The sequence below is a fragment of the Acipenser ruthenus genome, chromosome 22 (assembly GCF_902713425.1).
Source record: "Acipenser ruthenus chromosome 22, fAciRut3.2 maternal haplotype, whole genome shotgun sequence".
Classification (NCBI taxonomy): Eukaryota; Metazoa; Chordata; class Actinopteri; order Acipenseriformes; family Acipenseridae; genus Acipenser; species Acipenser ruthenus.
The window spans coordinates 6,060,967-6,084,424 of record NC_081210.1 but is presented as its reverse complement, the minus strand read 5'-3'; the positions used below and the strand labels follow the sequence as shown (position 1 = coordinate 6,084,424).

Here is a 23,458-nt window from a genome sequence, read left to right as displayed (position 1 = left end):
GCTTTTAATTCATACGTCAGACTTTACACACTTACATAGGAAGATTAAAACATTGTTATTTCTTTTTTTAGTATATCAAGGTGTAAAACAAACCCCAAAAATCCATCAAAAACAGTTTCTGTCTTTAGGAAGAACAACTTGTGTTACTCTTGTGGTTGTGTAACCACCCTGCCTCCCCCCCCCCCCCCCCCCCCCTCTTAAAACTGCTGGTATTGGCTGCATCAAGCATGCAATGCACATGTCAATGTGTTTTGAATTCTTATAAACACCCCCTCCCCTCCAAAAAAAGAGATTCTGTACAAAACTTTTGACAAAAGCTTACATCACGTGGCCCCCTTGCTATTTACTGATGCAAGCTCCTGCCAAGAGATTTTACATGCATTAAAAATACAGAAATCAACACACAAATCTGTACAGTATTTACACATAACTTAAAAAAACACAACATTTTTGCAATTGCACAAAAAAATAAATATAGAAGACATAAGCACTGATGAAATACAACTGTAGCTGTTGATCTACAATACATGTTCTGGCAGCAAGCAACTTTTCATACGTAGTACAGTAATACATTATGAAAATACTACATTGCATATGCATTGCCTTTGTACTGTGACTATTACTCATGCTGCCATTTACAGATGGAATTATTCATGAAAAGCTTAATTAACTGTTTGGTACCCTGTGTTGCACTTAATGTATATAGTGTGTTAAACAGGCTATTTTTCAATAAATAATGAAAAGTCAAGCCAGCTGACTCAAAAAGCTATTGAATTTGCCTTACATTTTAAAATATAAGAATTGCCAGTACAGTGGATATACTGTATGTGTATATATATATATGACTTTTCAAAGTTATTTTAATGGTTAGATCCAGTCACTTGGGTGTCAACATTTTGTACAACTAAACTCTGCAACCAACAAGTGTGATTACACAGCTATCTGCAGTTAAAATCCTGCCTGTCCCCAGGCATATTGGCATTCGCTGACCTACATTTGCATTTTTTTTTTTTTTCGGTACAGCATAAGTTATTTAAGAGCACTTATTGCTTTTTCTTAAAACAAAACATTCGCATTCACTGCTCAACAGTGTTTTTCTTCAATGTAGTCAGAATGCCCACTATGTAGTTTTATTTTTTTTCTTTGCATTTTCAAAAGAAAATGGCCAGATAGTGTTCAAAGTACAAAGGCCTTCACTGTTTTATATTTGCAGAAAACACCAGAATTGAGGGGCTTGTTTTTTTTTTCCCTTTTCCACTTGCCAGAATATCTGGTCCAGTATTAACATTAGTCTCCCTCTCCCAGTCCATTTTCGTAGTTACCTTAACAAATCCATTCACTTCTGAAGTCTACACTGTAAATACTGCTGAACTGTCCTCTTCAGTTGAGTTTACTTCTTGTTGGCGATTCTCCTTTTCCTGGTAGCCAGCATGTCATAGAAAGGGTCCCTGCTGATACTTGCTCTGAAAGGAGAAGAAACATGAGAAAATCAAGTAATTCAATAAAAAGTACAAAGCAACATTAATCCCAACACAGGAAAACATGTGACAGCCACTGTACTGGAAAGCTACCACAAGACTACCAGGTGATTAAACAAAAACTATAGGTTCAAAAAACATTTAGGTTTAGAATTGTGGGGGGTTATTAACTTCCAGAAACATAATTATTGCTCTTGAACATTAACCTATGGCCTGGTGCTTTCCACATTCCTCCCCCTCCCCTGCAGCATACTCTACATTTAGATAATATGGTTTCTCTTCTTGCAAAACAAACTGAAATGGCTACAATAATGGCTACCACAATTGTTCATTACCAGCTCAAAATGTCTGCTGAAATCAAAAACAGATGTGACCCTAATTACAAGAACTTAATACAATCTTCTGCTCTGGCTTCATAACAGTTCATCCTAAGGCCCCTGATTTAAAAAAAAAAAAAGGCTCCGATTTCCACGCTCAACTTAAATTGTGTCTATAATGGATGTATATCCCCTGTACAGGGATAGTTCTGTACTGTAAAATGGCGTATGTTTTATTCAACAGAATAACGTCTTCTTACTTGATGGATTTGGTCCACTCCTCTTTTTCTTCAGGAGTCGGTGCCGATATCCTGTACACCACATGGTTCCCCTCCACCACTCTGCCATCGGCTTCTGTCTTGCACGCCTTGATCACCTGGCCTTTATGGTTAGGATTGTAGAGCTCAAAGCAGTTCTAAAAAGAAAACAACATCTTTAAAAGCTCAATGTCAACTTGGAGTAAACATCTGCTAATCCATTTTAGACTAAAGTCATGACTTTTGTTGAGTTTTTTTTTCAGTTCGAGCTCAAATTCACCACTCCAATGCAATGCATTGCAGCATAAAGAAATAGTACGTCTAACAATGGTACAGAACATATCAAATAACTAAACCCCTTTATTAAGGAGTGTTTCCTTAGATACATGTAGGGAAACATGGTATTACACAATTATGTAAAGTAAATTGACATGCATTAGATTAGATTTGCCTAAGAAACCAGTTTTGTGGATGGCTTTATAGAGCAGTTATGCTTTCTTCAAAATCACTAATATTTATGATGTCTTCACTGGGACAAGGTGAAACAAGGTGATTTCACCAAAATTGGTCCTGCAGTTTAAAAAAAAAAAAAAAAACTGCATCCTACTATGAACCAATTATCATGCACAATCCATGGGTTTAGTTTAAATAATGTGTTACAACCATAGTGTTAAACAAAGAATCACCTTACCGGCTTTCTAGGGTCCTCCACTTCACGAATACTGAGATTCTCCAAAGGTATGATTCCTCTTGGTTCTTTGTCCTGTTGCATATAAAAGGTACAATATCTCAATACAACAATACATTTTATTTTACAATGATATATTTATACCAATTTAAACAACACAAACACTCACGGTTGTATATTCAAAGTAATAGAGGCAATTATCAGTCAGTATGAACCATCTTCGTTTCCAGGTTTTCACTCTTCCCCCTGAAAGCATATATTAGCATTAGGATGGACAAAAATGTTTCATGTGAGGAAGATGATTTGTTCAGGTACAGTATTTTCAAAAATGTTGTTTAAATTATACATAGAATTTGTCAAAACAGGATACAATATATGAAGTATTGTCTCAACAAAATACTGAAATTGTCCTGATGCATTTCTTTTCATAAATCATCCGTCCCTCTTTTATAAAAGCAACCATTTCAAACACTGCTACTAAACCTTTGTTAGCAGAAAGAGTGCATTTAACAAAATAATTTTAAAAAATGCATATATATTTTTTGTGCAAGTCTTTCATGGGTGATTGCATGCACTGAACCATAATACAGCCATTAACATTAAAATGTTATCAGTTCCACACCCATCCTAATATTCTACCCCAGGCAAGAAAAAGCTTAGTGTTATTAATATGATGATGAATCTGGTCCTTCGCAAAGTCAGCATAAACTGTAAGTTAAAAAAAATAAAATTATATATATATATATATATATATATATATATGGTAAGCATGTTATATATATATATATATACACACACACACAGACCCCTTTTTTGCTAGAAGCAGTGATGCATTCAACAAAACAAAATCTGAACCCTTTTCTTTTTAACCATGTATCATGTTACTTATCAGCATGAGCCATTTTGAAGACAGTCCCAATGGAAACCAATGTTTTTCTTTTTTTGTAGCTATAGGAATAATGTTAAGTGCCCAGAAAGTCATGTGTTGATTTTGCAGTGAAGTCAACATCAAATATAGACAGCACAGATTCCAAACAATGTTATATGAAGCCTTGAATGAAGTTAAAAAGAGCTTCATTTATAATGAGCTCTGGCCTTGGAGATCTGTCCCAGATTCCTTAGAAATATCCATGTGGTAGCTGTCACACAGCTCTCCTGTAGAAAGAGCCCAAGAGCCAATTTGTTAACATAACTATAAATATGTTTCCAAAGTTCAAAGCACTAATCTGGAGATCACAGGGCACTAACACATATTCCTTTTACAAGAACGCTATTTTAGACTGTTGTTCTGGGTTATCTGCAATGCCTATGCGACATATCATCTAATTTGTTGTCTACTGAACAAAGTAACACCATACAAAGTTGAAAAGGGTAATATAATTGTATAGTACAATGCCTTCCACTTAATTACTAAGCCTCAGAGCAGCCTAGAAGTACTGTGTGAAAGACCTCATTTCAATATCGCCACAATGTCAGTTAAACTTAACTGTATTGTGTGATTTTACAGAATAATATATCGATCTGAAACTAAATTAAGCACTTAGCCGCTTGACACACACTATTGTGATTTTTCAGCACCGCGGGTCTGGGCTTGCCAGGCCTTGAGGGCAAACATTGCTGCAGACACACACCCCAGATGCGTCAGGGCTGGTCCATTCATTTGTTCCATCTGACTATGCCCCATGAATACAGACCCTGGTATTTGTTTTTATAATGGAGCATAGCTATATGTGGTTTTTTGGGTCTGTGAGGGTGGAGCGGCCACAAAATGCGTTTGTAACTGCACAAACCACCAGAGAGTCTGAGCAAACACATGGTAAGCATGTTTAAAGGTATGTTAAAAACAAACCTGAATTGTTTCAGGTGCGTCGAACAACTTGAGAGGGGAATTGGGTTTTATTTTATTACACCTCCCAAAAAATGTATTTCTGAAAGAAATATTTCATTGAAAATACAGTGTAAGAAACAAGAAAGTAAAACCAAACGATTTCCATGTATGTATTATGCATACAAAAGTAACTCCTATCTATACGGAGACAATAATGTACTAACTAGTTAACAGTGATTTTAAAATCAGACCATAGACATCACATGCGGCTGCAGGAATGTGCTGGCTTGAGTCTGGTCATGGTTAACCTCAACCTCCTGTAACTTAGCAATTAAATGTGAGGCTCTGTACTGCAATTACAATGTTTATTAAAGAAATCAACATCAACAAAAGATCAGAATGAATAGGGAAAAGAAACAGGATGAGAGGGGCTGGTAGCCATCTGAGTACGTACCTCCTAGTGCAGAATAAGCAGAGACAGCCAGTCACAGAACAGAAAGGTAATAGGTCATAGGCCATAAGGAAAACAAGAAGTCACATTTAAACCACTTCATAAAAAACGACCACAAAAACAAAACACAGACAAATAGAAAGTCACAATACAATGCAGGGGGGGGGGGATAAAGACACCAAAAAAATATATTAAAAAAATAAAAAGATAAATGCATTGCTTTTTTTTGTTTGTTTTGTTTTTATAAAAGATACCAAAAGGATGGCACAGAGTTTCTCAGCATTCTGAAATGCCTGTTTACATTGTACGCCTCCCTGCAATCTGTTCTGCAATACTGCAGGGGATTGCATAGACTGTATACTCTAGGCTGCTTTAGCATCAACTGTGAGCTTGGGTCCCAAGCATGGATCTGTAAACTTAAGTAATAAAAGAGAGCACACACAGGTATTGAATCACATCTTAAATTATTTACATAAATATGAATATATTTCTCCCTCATTGCAATGTAGTACTGTATAAAAGCATCAAAAATAGATTCCTTATTATATAACTACTGATTTCAGTTAGTCGACTTGATTTGGGGAATTTTAATAGATAAAACGATGAGGCTTATTACAGCAATACCATCATCATTTTCATTTAAGTGTTTTTATTGATTACTAACCTAGTTTCAACAGCCAACCTTCCCTGTCAGGGTTGAAAAATGTGTGCGTTAAGTCGTTTCCGTCATCTTCTGGGATTTTGAACGGCTCATTTTTAATACTTTCATATAAGTTCTGCAAAAAAGAGGAGGGGACCAAGTCATTAATTCTCATTAAGCATGCACAAATCCACACATCGTACAGTCAGTGTTTCTCGGAAATATTTATTAAAATTTGTCCACGAATCCCTGGCTGCTCAAACAGGAGCACAACAAAAATAATTGTAATTTAAGGGGGCGGTGAGGAGGGAGGGAGGGAGGTGCTGTACTCACCCTGAGTAGCTCTTCTGGGAGGTCCCCTCCTTCATTAATCCCACGGTTCATAGAAATGAACCTCTCCACTGCTGTTTTATCCCTTACATTGGGATTGTGTAAACTTGTATTCAGCATAATAATGGCAAAGGAAAGGACATAGCATGTGTCTAGAACAGATGGAAGAACGAACAGATATTTAGAGCCCGGTTTTTAAGCCTTCTCAAAGTAAAGAAACCTGAGAATCACTTGTATAATATTTCTAGCACTTCTACAGGTACCATATCCCTTTTCAATGAAGCTAAACCTTAGAAATTCAAGACCATGGTATACAAACTCCCAAACCTATAAAACCGCTTCCCTTAAATAAATCATTACTTTGTTTGTTGCTGACATACTTTTTTGGTGGGAGTGAAAGTCATTCACCAGCATGCTAGCAACTGTGCCTGCATAGTTTTATCTTGCTTAGTCAATTCATGCTGACAGCTCCATGCCCATTAAACCCTGCAGACGTCAGGACCTATTCTATTCACTAAAGTCTGGTCTTTCGAGAACAATAAGTGATTTCACCATTGCATTGCTCATATGTCGAGCATTAGTGATGCGGTGTAAATCAAAGTTTAACAACCCAAGCTATGTTCTTGTTGTTTTAAATCCTATCCCATGGCTTCGGGATGAAAGTCACAGAAAGTACTGTCTTCAGCTTTCAGTATTTAAAAGAAAAAGTTTTACTTGATGTAGAGATACTGTAGGCAGACCCCAACACACTAGATGGGTTACTGTACAGCATGTGTTTTACACACCTGTAGACTGGAAGACACCAGGGTTACACTGGCAGTACCGGGAGGCAAAGGCCTCCATCATACGATCAATCTTCTGTGCTTCTCCAGGAAGTCTGAAGCTCCACAGAAACTGCCTGTTACAGAAACAACAAGTTAAGAATTAAGCTTTCCCCACCCGACTATTGATAGAAAGACAGCTCTGATTCCTGCTGCTTGCTCCCGTTTTCAAATTCATGAGCCTTTTTCACTCATTTCACACTGCTAATTATACTCTACAGAAAGCAACGCTGTGAGCATTGCATGCTGTGTGTGTGAACACAGATTTCTCAGTTATAACATAAAACAGTGAGATTCAATTTTAATCCTGGTCTCTGTGTATCAGCAGATGAGGCCCATACCCTTTAGATCACATTGGAGGTCTTACACATTTGTTATTTTTTGGACCAGACTGTGAAGAAGAAATAACACTAAGAATAGTCTTTAAAACATCTAGTTCTATCCAGTGAGGTCACCACTGTTAATTTAGAACATTATTATGTTGAGGTCAAAGCTCTAATATTTAAAGATGAATGGCATACCTTAAGGCTTGTACAAGATTGAGGTCAGCAAACTCATGAAGCTCCACAAAAGCTTGTAGAACTTTAATGTTAAAGTCGTCGCTATTAAATAAAAAAATTAAAAAATACGAAAAAAGGGTGAGTTTTTTTTTTTATTTTTGTATTTTACATATTTAAGCTTGTGACACACAGTAAATTACATAAATCAACGTCTGACATGCAGAGTAAATAGAATTCAAGGGAAAGGGATCCTTCTTTCACCGCCATGCATGCGGCTTTACTTTAATTACATAATCAAAAGCAAGCCACATCTCCTTATGGCATAATGCAAGAGGCACAGGTCTTTACATGTTCAATTGGTAGCGAATAGTACCACTCCATAGCCACGCCACATATACCTGTCCAGTAATCTTCAACCAGTGACATTACCAGACAAACAATTCATTATTATTTCTGAATTATTGGTGTTTCAGGTAAAACCCTGCTTAAGGAAGTCTATACAGTAGCAGAGCCCTTTCTGTCTAATTTATACAAAATACAACCAGGAGTATCATTTTTGTAACTACAATTATCAACAAGAATTACTGTATTTACTTTAGTCATGTTATGTGGAGGGAAAAGAAAGGGGGCTTGTAAGCTGCTGCCTCGAGAGGTGGCTCATTTGCTTTCCAAAGATAAGAAACATCTGCGTTTTGCAAGATCTGAATAGCAGAGGAAACTGTTCAGCAATTTGCTCAATGAATCCAAACAATTCAGTTCCTGAAGCCATTAACAAAATCCATGCATTTGGACATGCGTCTTACACCAGCTAAAAGTAAGAGAAAAGGCCTATACTGCGTATAATGAAGAGCCTCTCACTCACCGCTCCCCCAAATAATCCCCGATAACCGTTTTGTTCAGCCCTTCCCCTTTATACAAGAACTGGGCTATATCTTCTGCTGTGTTTTGCAAAAGGTCATTTTCAAGAAGAAACTGGATTCCCTGGGAGAAAAAAAAACAACAATTTTGCAGCAGAAATAGAACACTCATAGAATAATGCTGCTATTTTACCATCTGATAGAGATCTATGTAAACAGCAAAGATGGAGAGTTTTAAACTTTATGTTGACTCTATAACATCATTCTTATTTAGTAAACTGAATTCTTGGCATTGTTTGAGTAACATCCCTCTTTCCAGAGCCCTCCCCTGCCACTGTACCCCTCCGTTAACCCAAATAGGAAAAGCAGGACACAGGGAACTACTTGTTCATCTTTAAGAGCTCCTAGTCAGTAAAGAGGGTTATGTGACAGGGAACAGTTACAAGACAGGACATGCACTGCTGAAGGTACTGACCAGGATTACCGATAGTCTACTTTTTTAATCCTCTTATTTACAAGAGCGTCCTGTGATACCAGTTTAATAGCCAAACCTTGTCGTGAGTGGAAATAGAGTTAGGCCATAGGGGCTCTCAGTATTACTGGCCCAAGGTAGATAGACAAGAACAAACAACCTCCAGCATGCTCCTCCACCCATCTCTACCAGTAGGAGCCGCTGGAGAGCTCAGAGGAGTAGATAATCGGGGGGAGAGAGGCCTGGTGGGATTTCACAGGTCATAAACAAGCAGGACAATTTTATCATGAAATCATGTTAAACCGAGGTTGAGTCACACACTGACTGCTTCATCTCAAAAAGTTCTCCTAATTTTATTTTCCCAGTGGGTAGGAGATCTTTATCTATCCTTAATGCAGTATAATAAAGGTCATATCTCATGAATCAACTGAAACCAAGACTGTCTGTTTAGGATTCTAGACATGTACTGTGAAAATGCATGCTCTAAAAGGTCAGGAGTAATCAGAAAAGGAGTGGGTCACAAAATAACAGCTGCTGTGCCAGTTGGTATGGTCTTTGATAATCCCATCGACTATACTGTATTGTGTATAACCCACTTTCACTTTCCCAAACATGGCACAATATCTATAAAAATGCAGAATGCTGTTATTCAGTTCTGGTGCTCAAAAGTGGGATGTCGTGTTTTAATCATTCAATTTAACTTGCATCAAAATAAAACACGGATTTGAGTTTTACAGCCACTGTCAAAGATTAAAAGTGCAATTGTTGAACAGTATATGTATCTACCTTTTTAGGATCCATGTTAAACTTCTTCCTTCCCATTGAAATTTGTTTATTTCTCTGTGTGGTTTTGCTGTAGAGAATGAATAAAAACCTTAGTAATGACAAGGCTCACAGATTGCTGTTCCCACTCGGTTCACTTCTGGCAGACCAGCAACCCAGCAGGTTAAAACAATCCCACTTGTACTCAAGCAAGCAGGGCATTGCAGATTAACTGAGTTTAAATGTTTAAACTACATCACAGAAGTTACAAAGGGTCATATTGATCTACAGACACCCTACACTGCTGCCCCTCAGAATGATTTCAACATTTTAAAATAAAAACAATGTAGATCTCCAGAAGCTGGTAGAATTTCATACCTCCAGGCTGTGGTCCAGTTACTGACTGCAGATCAGAGCAGGTGGAGTTTCTAACACGACTAGAGTAAAGCAATCCAGGAGCACAGTAACTCACCTGAGCTTGAACTCTCTACTGTAATTCAAACACAACCTGCCTTGACTAGTGAGCAGGTGCACTAGGCTTATAATGTCTGAGCTGAACAGGGATAAGGCAAATATTTAGATGCTTCTGTTCAAACATGACTTTAAATTTAAAACAATGAACATTTTACTCAACACAGGCACTGCTTGCAACAGTGGCTTTATCCACACAGGCAGATGGTTTGTGCATGTTTGTGCAACAATGAAAATAGATTTAAAAAAACTGGGTGTGCGCATCTAAAAAAACACAGACAACTGTATTCAAAGTTGGAAATATACCCTTTTCTGAATGCTCACCTTTCCCCCACACAAGTCAAGTGCTCAATTTCAGTCATGACTTCTGCAATCTCAAACTTCAACCTCTGCAAAAGAATGAGAAATAAACTCCATTCTTCAGCACTGTACTACGGTCGGAATCATCACACAAAAAGTGAATATTAACAGCAAACTGTATTTAGTTTACAGTAGTTATTTATACAAGAAGTAAAACTGGCAACCAATTGGCTCTTTAGATTCTAGAATGGCCATTAGTGCATGTATCCTTTTCATCTTCTTAAATTGATTACCAAAAGGAATCAACAAGCCCATAATTAAAAAGCATATAGCCACTGGCAAGCGTTCTAGAAAAAACTTTTCTGAGACGACAAATGTCAACTGCAGCTCCAAATGATTTTAACAGATACAAGCAAAAAAACATTTTCCATTTTACTCTACACTATACATACCTCGATATCATCCAAAAGCTCCTTTTTTCGACGTCGTATATTTGTCAGTTCTTCCTTTTCATCTAGGGAGAGATCCTCAGGCACTACAAATTAAAAAAATATGTACTGTATTAGTATATTTAAAATATATTCAGCAACAAAAATAGAAAAACTGTAAAAAAAAAAAAAAAGACTTAAAAAACACAGCCACACATTTTACAGTAAAACATTTACAAAATATTTATTTCATAACTTAGCCTCAAACTTTTTAATGTGTAAAACTGATGGTAGGAGTAGTTAAAACAACATTAATTCAGTTCCAGGAATTGAGTTTCTTTTTACTTCAAAATTGAATTTCAAGCCCCCTTACAAAGAATTACAGCAGGGACCTGGAACCAAAAATGCAAGCAAGCAAGCATCTGGAAAAATGAACGTCAGACACTTCTATTCCATACAGTTTTCCATTCACTTTGATGTAACTGTAGAAAGGGAATTCGTGTTTAAGTCTTTAAGAATATGATATCGTATGCTTAATGTACACCATCCAGTCATGAATAGTGAAACCATACTCCAGATTTCATCAACCCCAAAACACCACCAGTACTTTGCTCACATTCCCGGCTTGTCCTGCTTATTCTAATTTAGAAACTGTTCAGACAATCAAATTAAGCATTAAACCAGGCAAGTGAACTAGGTCACTTTGAAATTTAGCTGAAGCAGATTAATGCATTTTCTACATCCTAGGCGGTTATGTTCTCCGTATCTATTGCTGTGTGAAGTGTTACTGTACAGCAGCCTGATAACCTTCTAAAATATTTTGTTAGAAAACTGCAGCATAAAATATAACAAAGCCATTTCAGAAAGAGAGATAAATACCATAAATTCCTAAATAATGTCTGTACAATTAACGGAACTATCCCCAGCCACTAGACAAATGCATCAATTTCAAAACCTCCTTGTTTTATGACCACTAGTGTACATTCACTTCCTCCACTTACTGTACAGTACCATTATCTTTCTTTAGGGGACTGTATTCTGCACTTCCAAACAATGGTATAGGATATTTCTAGTGCATAATACATTTATTGTGAAGCTTGCCCCTGTGGTGCAACTAGCCTCATACATTATGCCAGAAGTGCACTCGATAAAAATCCTCCTACACTTTAAAAGAACTGGCCAACAATTAAAACAGCTCCATTGACCAGGACACAATACAAAACAATCCATGCTGTTTGTTAACAGCCATCGCAAAGAAAGGCTTGCTCTTTCAAGACAGACATCAGAAACACTGGGTAATTTGAGATCATAAATCGTTTAATGCACAGTTTGGTACAACACATTAAAACAAAAACATTGTGTGCATGAAAAGTTTACTGTAGCATTACAGTACATGCCATTGTGCCACTGTGACCCCTTCCTGCCAGCTGGATTACATGCTACAACTAACCTAAACACCAGAAATAATTATTTAAATCTCTTGCAGTAAGAGCATTCCGTTGAATAACAAAAAAAAAAAAAAAACAGCTTTATCACTGGGTTCTAGTTAAAACATAATCAAAGTGACTGCCCATAGAAAGAGTAAACCAAAACAAACCGACACACATAGCCTTTGTATATCACTGTGAAGTCTGCTGCCAATTACTGTATGCTCTGTACTATAGTTTGTTTCTTTTGATGGCATGCAAAAAATGTGGGTGATTTAAAATCAGTGCGTACAGACACTACCATCCCCCTGATCATTCAGCTAAAGAACTGTTGTGGTTCTTTCAGTCCTAATGAATGTGTCTCTGGGATATTTTCTTCTATTTGAAAATTCACTTGTTTAACATAAGCTTTGTGGTTCAATGTGTGCTTCATGTTTGATAACAATTGTAGTTAGGTACATGTGTTGTGGGTGCTTTGGTATGATTTCCTGTACCCTAACAGCAGATAAAATAGAGATGCATTATTTCTTCTCCGGATTAAAACTGTAGTTTATAGTAATGCAGGCTAAAAAGGCATTTTTCAGTATTAATGAAATCCCCCTCACTTGTATTACAGCTTCACTAGAAATAGTCAAGAATTAAAAACACACAGTGTACCAATAATGTGCTCATTGTGGTTGCATTCTTTACCCTACAATGGAAGACTACTGTAGGCTGTACCCTACATTTGTGTGGAATGTAAATTGCGTACACCACACTGTGGTTCAAAGGCACTGAAAGCAATAGATTGAAAAGTCACTTGAAACCTCTGTTTAATAGTATTGATTTAAAACGTAATTTTCCTGTGCCAATAGCTTATTGTGGAAGTCTTTATTTTAAAACTGCCAGTTACAGTCGCTCATAAAAATAGTTAATTAAAACGGCAGAATTGGGACCGACTGTTGATCATTCAAATTATGTTAGTCATTTGCATAGTAAATTAGCCCTCTGATGGCTTCAAATTGAGAAGGGAAGTCTTAAGTGTACAGTAGGCATGAATGAAATATGATGAAAATCAAACTAAACGTTAATAAATGGCCTTGAGACTACGAAATCCAAAGCTGGCAATAGCTGTAGGTACAACAGAAAGACACTTGTGTGGCTCTTTGATAACCCAGGTTCAATACTTCATAAATAGCCATTTCCACTTGTCTTGACATGAGTGCAGAATACCATGCTTCACAGCAAAGAACTTCCATTTAGCCAAGTGTCCTTTAATACTACAGTTGATTATTTAAGCAGGGCATGTGCTCCGAAGAGGAATCTTTGATGTAAAAAACGTTTTGCAGGGGTCGTATCCACGAAGTGCACATTGAATATTGTATTTCTTTTCAGGAAGGAAGTCAGCAGAATACATTCCACAATCAAAAGAAAAAGCATGATCTTCAGTCAAGGCAGATTCGACAGGGTTCCACTAGACATGCTGTAGCACAGTTTTGACAGGGGTGTTGGTGCTTATGGGCACCGACAAATTCGATGCTCCAAATAGAAGTCTTCCATTTGCAAATGAACACTGCACTTGATCCTTACTAGACTTGGAGACTGCACAGCAGCCCTGAGCTTAGATATAACAGAATCTGAGATGAACCTTCCTGTCATTTTATTGCGACACCTGAGCAACAGGTGATGTGACACAATCAGCAGCAAACTTCAAAACAACTAGTGCACTATACAGCACTACAGAAGCCCCAATCTCCATTTGACATGTGAGCGACATTAAAATGTTTATTAGTTTTTCAGAGAGAGCGATACCAGGCAGTTTCACCGAGTCTCACGCAGCCCAGAACAAAGCACCTTTACAGACAGGGTTATGAAAATCTATGGAAATAACCTGCATTTCTAAAAACCACTCTGTCCGGTAATACCAGTCGTTTCTCGAAACATTCCCACTTATTCTTACCAGAAAGAAATGTTTTTTTAAATATTTCATCATACACAGACCTTTTTCAGTGAAAGTCAGTTTCAACCACTGACAGATGTCATTATTAAAGGTTGGAGAAACGTAATTACAAAGCATGCAGTTTGTGTACTTTTCAAGTCCAGCACTGTACCTAATTCAGCTTTACTGCAACTATCTGTGTATATGGGCAAGCACACTGAAACTTTAATGAGCATTTTAATATTGTTTAATCTGGGGAATTAAATGCCGACAACAAAACTAAATTCTATATGCCAATTGTTTTATACACAGCCACAAACTGGTAAGCAAGTGGTGATAAATCTTACCAAGTACATAGTAAGATTGCTACTATATTCTTATTGCTAGTGTAATTATGTGACTATATTACATTACAACCAGCACTATTGCTGTAGTATTGGTTCCATGTGTTAATTTACTGTAATGTAGACCATCTTAATTTACTGTAATGCAGAAATAACTTTATAAAACTAAAACAGGATTGTAGAGGAAGTCATTACTGTCAATGTTCTATGGTAACAAAAAGGGCCAGTGTTTTCCTAAAATTACTGTGATTTTTTTTCCTTCATGAAATTTGATTATGAGCGTTTGATCTAAATTCCTGAAGTATTTTCCAGTTTTTCATTCTATATGTATGTTACACTCAGAGTCAGGATTCGGTCAATCGCCAATAAAAATAATAATTCTGCCATTAAGCATTTACAGATGATCAAAGATCGAAATGAAATTTATTTCGGTCTTTGAACAAATTATTTTGCTCAAATTGTGAAATAGAAAATATCAAACAACAAAGAATGAAACAGAAAAGAACAGGCAGCTTCTTCGGCCTTTGAGTAAAGAGATATAATCAAATCGCGAAATGTGCTTTGAGCAAATGCAGAGTTTCCCAGATTTTTTCCTACAGATTTTGAAGGCGGCTTAATTTCTTGGTAGTGCAACAAGTTTTGTCAAACAAAGAAGTGCTTCTGTGTGCGTAAGGGCATTGAGTGCAATTCTAAATGCCAAAGCAGCAAGCCCTGCAAACACAAATGAAAACACAGTGATTTGTATGTTTCTAAATCTAAATTGAGATTTTGTTTTAATTAGCTCTCATTGTGGTTTCTTTATATGTTCTAATTTGATTGAACCACTTTATAACCACTTTATATTTTAACAGTGTTTTAAAATGAGGCTCAGTAGCCCAGTGGCGCTCTCAATATGGTTTATTTTGAAAATGTTTATTTACCAAAGTTGTCATCTTCTAAAATAAAAACATTTAAGAAGGTTTTCTTAAAAGCAGTCTCTCTATTCCACAGGTGCGGCACTGTCTGGTGCTGATCGGGTCTGCAAAACCTGTTTCCTAAAAAGTGGTAGTTCACCCCTTCCTACGAGAATATTAAACGTTTAATAAGCATACTTTCTTTCTTTCACTTAAAAAACAGTGATTAGACAAACATGGACTGACATTTGATTTTGCAGCTTTTTGATTTTGTATACAGTAGTCTTATAATATGAATAAAACAATAGATTTTTAATTGTGTTCGTTTTTTCCTCTAAAACTGTATTTTCTAAACAACAAGGCGAGAAGATTACGAACGTTATTTCAAACTCGCTTGAAGTTTAATGTTTGAGGTCACTTTCCTCCTAAATTGCTTACCATGACCCCCTTGCAAACGATGCCACAGTCTCAATGGGTTAACTTCCTGCATAGATAATAAATAATGAATCAATGATGTGTATCTCATGAATATAATTTACTGATTTCATGTTCATTCAATAAAGTATATATATATATATTATTTCACTTGATGCCCATTTTTAACACCCCACAATTAATTGCTATTGAGCAGCATCTTCAAAAATCTGTTGGGGAACTGCATTTGCTCAAAACACATTTTGCAATTTGATTATATCGCTTTACACAAAGACCGAAGACGCTGGCTGTTCTTTTCTGTTTCATTCTTTGCTTCTTCGGTATTTTCCATTTCGCAGTTTGAGCAAAATGATTTGCTCAAAGACCAAAATAACCTTTAATTTCGTTTTTTGATCATTTGTAAATGCTCAAATCGTGAAATGGTTATTTTGATCGGTGACTGACCAGTGGCCCTGTATCAAGTGTTCGTCACATAGCAGGTAAGAACACACTTGTGTTTTTGTATACTAAGTATAACTTGTAACTAAAGCAGTCTACAGTACCAATGGGTTAAGGAGAGCTGTACTGTATCTCTTTCTTTGATAGTTCTAATACATTTCTATGATTGTTCACTTTTAAAAAAAAAATGTCTTGATGAATTTTGGTCAATCCTAATCAATTTATTTCACTGCAAAAGTCACTAGTATCTTCTTTGATTTGATAGCTCACATAAGAAAAGTGGGTTGACTAAATTTATTCCTTTATCCCAAAATTAGGCCAAAAAGCAGGCAGCTGTAACTAGTGTCCTCAGACTGCCCCTCCGGGCTGCATATTTGAGGTCTGGTGAAAACATCCTTAGAAAATAAACAGAAGAAGGATGTTTTAGCAAGAAACATTTGGCTTCTACATTGATAAACTGAAATATAGATACAGTTTAGCCAGAGAACCACCCCCATGGTCTTTTCTGGGTCATGAAATTAGTTCATTTTCCTAGTCCAATAGTCTTATTACATGCACTGTATGTCACTAAACATGCGTGCCAGAAGCAGAGTTGATAGGGGTCACCGTGAACAAATGGCTGCAACTATGCATACATTGACACAGAACCAGAAACTGAACAAACAGACGTTCATTATTCAGCGATAGCATCTGGTGGGATGATGAACTCGCTGTATTTTGGACTACCCAGCAAGATCCCACAACAGCAGAAAACAGAGAAAGAAAAAAAAGGTGGCGTCTGAATGTTAGAACATGTTTCAGAACACTACTTGGAAACAGACGCTTCCTTTAAATCATCCCAGATCATTTTCACTTCACACTGTTATTTATGCATCAGCAACCCACTGTTAAGCTGATGACTTTTTCAGTTTTAATCAGGAAATCATCTCCCTGGCAGAACTGTCCGATTCACACGCAAGGCATGTACAGTAACTATAACCATTAACCATAATGCCATAATGACTCAGGAAGGGGGAATGTGCCCTGTACTGTACACCAAACTACACCGCAGAATACCAAACCACTGGTACAGTAATATCTCAAATTTCATATTCTACACAAGTACATTAAAAAATATTAGCAAGGGAACGAAGTACACAGGCTACTGCACCTAAAGAGATCTCACAGGTACAGTATTATCAGCAATTCTACATTAGTTATCCTCTATTCATACAAAATGTATGTGAAGAAAGAGCAGAAAAAACAGCTGCGGATTTATAACTGTATCTTATGTCAGCACACATAGTCCCTGTAATTACCTACAAAGGCTGCAGCCATCAATACACACAAACCTTGAGCACAGATGAAAAAAAAATTGAAAAGCAAGGTTTAAACTCACCTGCAAGCACCCCTGTCTGCAACCTTCAGCACTGGTCTTTACAACCAGCCCTGAACTCCTCCTCTTACAATGTTAGCAGGTGGCTAAAACAAACACAAGCCAAGAGAAGCCACACATGTGTTGGGTGACCTTTTTATTTTGACCTTGAAGTATTTCTTGAATGGTCTTTTAGAATGAAAGCATACCAAAAAACATCCTTTTGTTGTGACGATTGCCTGTCTTTTGCATTTGTTTCTGAGAGGGTCACTAGATTTAAAATGAAAAACATGACCTTAAATAAATCAATCCAAATAAAGTTGTGTAGGTCACAGGTTCAAATTCAGACGAAGCTGTGGTCAATGTAATCCAATGGCCTAAATCTTGTCAAGCCTGTAAATATCCCCCAGTTTTTTTTTTACAGAACAGATCTGAGTGCATCAGCAGCAGCAGAACTAGCAAAGCCACAAATATGCAGTATAGCCAATCCATGTGATCTGAGCAGGTCAAAAGAGATAGGGTGCAGACAGCGAGAATGAAAGCTCCCACTGCCTGCGACAGACTGAGCATTATGAATGCTGTGTTGACCAGATCTTTTTTTTATTGTAGAGTGTGAGCGATCGTAAAAGCTTGAGTAAGGGGAACCAAGGGGGTCTAAGGCACAATTCTCATACTATTAACAGCCTTTAAATATTGAAGCTTTGTGAAGAGAGACCAGGGTCCAGAAGGGTAGTGTATACAGTAACAACGAAAACTTACAAACAAAGCAAACCCCAGGTACAAAACATTAAACATAACCGGCACAATAACATGGCTGTAACCCCTCTAAACCAGTTTGGTTTCTATGAAATATAGTCTTGTTTTTCAAAGTGCTGCAGTTCATGGTCAGTCCAACTAAAGGAAACTCTGCTCGTTTAAAACTCAACTTGGTAATGCATGTCCCAGGATTCTGGGATACACCTATTTCCTGCAGCTTTAGCAGGATCTGTTAAGTACTTTTTTTCCCACACAGCTTTTTCCTTTGTTAAAATCTGCAAAGAATTAATGTCAGTGTCGCCATCCCTGAACTACCCACTAAGAAAGGTTGTAAAAATATATATATAGACAGTTAGGTTTTGGTTTGGCTCAGAGTGCTTTTTCACCACAGGTTTGGTCACTCTGGGGAAAATAAACATTTTCCATTTAAACCCTAAAAAAAAGTTTCGGTGCATATTTGCCTGATGTCTGTGAAAGCCCCTGAAGCTACACAATGTTCAATCAAAGCTGTTTTAGTTTATGTTCGTGGAAGACTCTGCATTTGGGATTGATGAAGCTTGTCCTGTTCCAGACTTTCTTTGGAAGAGGCCACAGCAGGCTTCTAAAAACATCTACACATTTATACAAAAGGCTCAGTTTTCAAAATTCACAGCTTGTGCTACGTCTCTGTCAGTTAAAACCATGTGTCTGTGGAATATCACATCAATCACAGTTGTTTACCCTTTTAACTAAACTATTCTGAAGGCTTCTACTCAGGGTTAATGAAATACATACTGCAAATGAATATTGATCACGAGGCAAAAAGAATGTTACATTTGATAATTCATCAATATCAGATAACTGGTGAGCCCAAGACTTTGTGATCATCAATCTTTTGTGTAATAAGATCGTCAGATCACACAGTACATCATAACATTAGCCTGATCCAATGCAACAAACATACCTTTTTCTGATCCGCATTCAAATTATATGCGATGCGGAATTAAATAATTGGGGAGCAAATATCCAGCTTCAAACGGTCCAGTATCATCAACATAATAAAATTATAAAAATTAAAAAAAACGATACTTCTTCTCACACCTCTGTGACCCTCACCCGGCAGGCAAGGTGCATGGAGCTGAACTTATGCCCTGTTCGGGCTGGAATGCTGCAGACTAGCTGACTACAGTACGATTACTGTTTACGCAGGACTTAATGTTTAAACTTTCCACGCCAGGGCTTAGCGGTAATAAAAATAAATAAGAGCAATGTAAAGCAGCTGCCTGTCAACAGTTTGAGAGTGCTTTTCCTTTTCAGTGGGGTTAATATCATTTATCCCAGTTAAGGAAACCTACAACCATTTGATAAGCTTAGGTTTCTTGAGGTTGCAGCGACCTCAGGTATAGCAGGGGTGTTTGCACTACATGAAAACAAAAAACAGAATGGTGGCAACTGTGAAGAGGGCACACCATGCTGTGTAACCAGGGCTTGGCTTCACTAAAATACCTTTTTACTGTAGCATCACTCAGCTGTACCCTTCAGATTGTGATCTTTCCTGGCCTGGCTTTGTGTGTAATCTCCAAAGCATCAATCAACAATTTACAGACAGATTGTACTTTTGTGTAAAACTGAACACGATTTTGAGTCACACCGCAGCCATCAATACAGCATTCACTGACTGTACCACAAGACACACAACTACTGTATGCAAAATAACTCCTGGCGCACCCAAATAACAATCACATGTGAAGTCTGGAAAACATGCTCACCACACAAATTATATTAGCTAAACAGAAAACCATGTCCCTTTCCTTTTGCAGAACTGCCCTATTAATAGAATGTGAAGCAATAAATCAAATGTATTAAAAATGATTCCTTGAACTACTTGGATTACTGTGAAAGAAAAATGGATACATTATTTGATGCAGGGTATAACGATAGTAAAGAGGAGAATGTGTCATTATTCTCGGACACTTTTACAGATGTTTTCTATGTCATTAGTAAGTAACCTACTGATTTTATCATATGTTTACTTGTAACATGATCCAAAGCTTTTAGGCTGATTAAAGTATAGTCTGAGTGGATAATACATTCATTTCAGCTGTGTTCTCTTTTTTTGTCAATGTATCCTGTATTCATGCAGTTACAAGGGTTTGGGGTTACTGTATGGTGAAGCTATTCTAAATGTATTCCAGTAAATGCATTTTGATATTGTATACAAGACATTCACAATGCATAAAATAAGGCTGGAAATGGTACCGAAGTATAACCTACAGCAGCTGTGTCTGTAATGTACAGCCTAATTTACATTCTTCGCAAGGGTCCTGTGTGCAATACTGTAGATCCTGTTCTTTCAAAAGAAACATCAATTAAGAACTTCAACCCTTCAGCTGTCAAGTCCCTATTCTTTTTAAATTGAAGGTGACATTTCCTGAGCTAATTTAATATTCCACAGCTTGAAATAACTGACATCACACTGCAATTTTTACCAAACAAAATGAGTTACATAACTCCCTTTGACTTACAATCAGCTACTTATAAATGTGGGTTTACACAGCACAGCACAGTCACAGGAATAATTATTGATACCACAGAGAATACACCCAGCATAAAGTAAACACATTAAGCAATGTAAAGTGGCAGAATTTGCCTTTCTTTGTAACTTTGAAGCTACAAAAAAATACTAGTTATCACAGAAGATGAAATGGGATGCAAAATACATCACAAAAACATCAACGGCACAAGTCGCTAATACTGAACATCAGCGACTTTAAAATCAACAACAGCATACAGTTTGTTCATAATAATAATGATGATCAAACACATCCATAACTTTAAAAACACTCAATCATACGGATTCTCGTAAATGCCATGTCAACGTTTTGATGAGAGGTCTTTATATTACAGTAGAGCAATTCATAGCACACACAGTTAGAAATCTCTCCATGCCTCACAAGACCAAAGTGTGTCTGAATTCTGTTTAGTGTCAATTAAACACAAAGACTGCACTGTACCACCAGTGAAAATGTAGAGCTGCCAATCAGTGGGGTGGAGAAGTTTATTACACAGAAACAGCTTTCTATAACCTAGTATGAATTCTCCAGTGCAGCTTATGTAATGGATTGTTTTCAACTTGGTATTGTAACCTTTTTGATAAGCATGCATTTTTCAGCTTTTGTGAGTCTGCCATGCCACTGAAGAACTGGCATAAAAATACAAACACAAATCAGTGAAGGGGAAGAAATTGCTGGCATAGCACTGCTGCAGCACTGCCTGGTACAGGCTCAAACTGAGGAGAGGAAGGAGCAGACTGATCTAATGACTAGTTCTGACTGGACTCCAATGCAAAAAAAAAAAAAGTTACAAACTTTATTTGCATTTGTAAAGCTTAGATCTATCTTTGTATCCCTGCACAATTAAACACAATATAAAAACGTCTAAATCAATCCCTGACAATTGTTCTGATTTTACTGCTCTAGGAATGCATTCTTCTGCTTCACTAGAAAAAAATACTGCAGGGGGTCGCTACTGTAGGTAGAACAGTACGGTGACAGCAAGAATCTCATTGCAAAAGAGACAACCTTCAATTCACATTACATGCCATACAGCTACTGGCTTTTCCAACCAAACGTACCCATTGCTGAGCCTGCCTTTAAATTTATTTTACTTGAAATCATAATCTTTCAAAGCAATCCCCTGCAGCTGATTAAAACTTATTTCTCTCTTCTAATCCACCCCCATTTTAGAAACTCTTTCCCAGACTAATAAAGCAAAATTACTTTTTCCCCTAATGTACATTATCGCAATACCATGTTTCAGCTTCTGTAGGACTGGTTGCATCCAGTACTGTGTAACACACCATGACTACTGTACTTGCTGGACTGCTCAACATGTTTTTTACTTAGTTCAATGCAGAGTGAAATTGCATGTCAAATTGACTATACTTGAGGTTTGTATCTTAATTTAGTTTACATTATTATTATTATTATTATTATTATTAATAATAATAATAATAATAATAATAATAATAATAATAATAATAATAATAATAATAATAATAATAATAATAATAATGATGAAAATACAGGCCAGTATCTCATTGTGTTTTCAACACTATTGTTGAAAACAGCATTATTATTACAAACCTCAGGTTTCAAACGAAGTACTCTAACCCATAGCATCTAAGCAAATACTGTATATAAATATGAATCAGCATTTAGCAACGATGCCTTCTGTGCGTTAATGCTACAACCACGTATATTGCACAAGCGTAGCCTACGAGTACTACTGTAGAATAAGGCACTATAGTAAACAATCGAAAAAACCGCATAACATGTATAAGTACATAATGTACCACTTGAAAATAATGTATTCATCTCGAGGTTTAGAAATTAAACCAAATGCGAAAAAACACAAGACCCTCCCCGATATCTAATTAAATTAAAATGCTAAACATACATTACGAAAAAATCCATGCCAAGTGTCAGAAGAAAAAAAAACCTCTCTAGCCCATAGATACTGTACAAGAGTGTAACAAACAGCTGCTTGCACCATACATATACTGAATTAAACAGGTCGAGATTTAACCGGCTGCTTGACATTCCAAAGATGCGCGGTTACTTGCTCAACCCAGCTCAAAAAGCAAGACTCAAACGACTATTTCTTTGTAGATTTGTATGTTTGATCCATTTCCAAGAGTTACGATCGAAATGCCAAGTTTTCATTAGATTGTAAAACAACAGAATAAACAAACAACGACCTGTATTCATATTATTGTTGATGTTGACCATAACAAATGTATTGTATACACAAACAAACCCTAGAAATGAAACAGACCAAATCACTTACCGTAACTCTCTTCGTCCATTTTTGTCACTGTAAGAAACAGTCCCAAAAAATACCTGATAATAGTTACAACTTCAAACAACAAGAGGCAATGTGGAAGACGTTTTTTATTTTTATTTATTATAACCTCTTTTTTTTCAGAATAACTCAGAAGTTTGTGAGATTTCGTAATTCAGTTTAATGAGATTTTGAACCCCAAGTTCATATAATATTGTTTATTTTTATTTTTTATTATTCCTTTTCAATACTACTATTTGGTCTCTTCTAGTTGTCGTTCACACAAGCGCAGACTGCCAACTGATTCAACAGCTCGGAGGATCTGCTGCTTCGACATCTTCACCATGCGTCACTACACCACTCCTCCTACCACATTAGACAAGCCCTGACCAACCAGCACGTGATGCGCAACACACCAGCAGAATGCGTTTTATTGTACAGCAATTACTAGGATTTTGCATGTTGCTGTAAT

At 36.8% G+C, this 23,458-nt stretch overlaps 1 protein-coding gene across 2 annotated transcripts; it reads right to left on the bottom strand.

Moving 5' to 3' along the window:
- Positions 1-180: 180 nt before the first annotated feature.
- On the bottom strand, positions 181-23,356 carry cyth3a (cytohesin 3a). Of its 2 annotated transcripts, XM_034052865.3 has the most exons (13): positions 22,993-23,356; positions 10,625-10,707; positions 10,197-10,261; positions 9,426-9,492; positions 8,173-8,291; positions 7,332-7,412; positions 6,775-6,887; positions 5,993-6,141; positions 5,684-5,795; positions 2,910-2,986; positions 2,744-2,815; positions 2,056-2,210; positions 181-1,463 (listed from the first exon to the last, which is right to left on the bottom strand). In XM_034052865.3, exons 1-13 carry the CDS (start codon positions 23,009-23,011, stop codon positions 1,391-1,393), a joined length of 1,185 nt encoding a protein of 394 aa, XP_033908756.3. In that variant the 5' UTR covers positions 23,012-23,356; the 3' UTR covers positions 181-1,390. The 2 variants fall into 2 exon arrangements, with proteins under 2 accessions (XP_033908756.3, XP_034782845.2); XM_034926954.2 differs by lacking the exons at positions 9,426-9,492; positions 10,197-10,261; positions 10,625-10,707; positions 22,993-23,356 and having other exon boundaries at positions 2,910-2,988; positions 5,683-5,795; positions 8,173-9,419.
- Between the last annotated feature and the right edge of the window lie 102 nt (positions 23,357-23,458).

Coding starts and splice junctions, on each gene's coding strand:
- cyth3a (XM_034052865.3), bottom strand. Junction 2,816..2,909: donor ATTACTTTGAATATACAACC/GTGAGTGTTTGT, acceptor TATATGCAACAG/GACAAAGAACCAAGAGGAAT. Junction 2,211..2,743: donor TGGAGGACCCTAGAAAGCCG/GTAAGGTGATTC, acceptor TTTTCTTTTTAG/AACTGCTTTGAGCTCTACAA.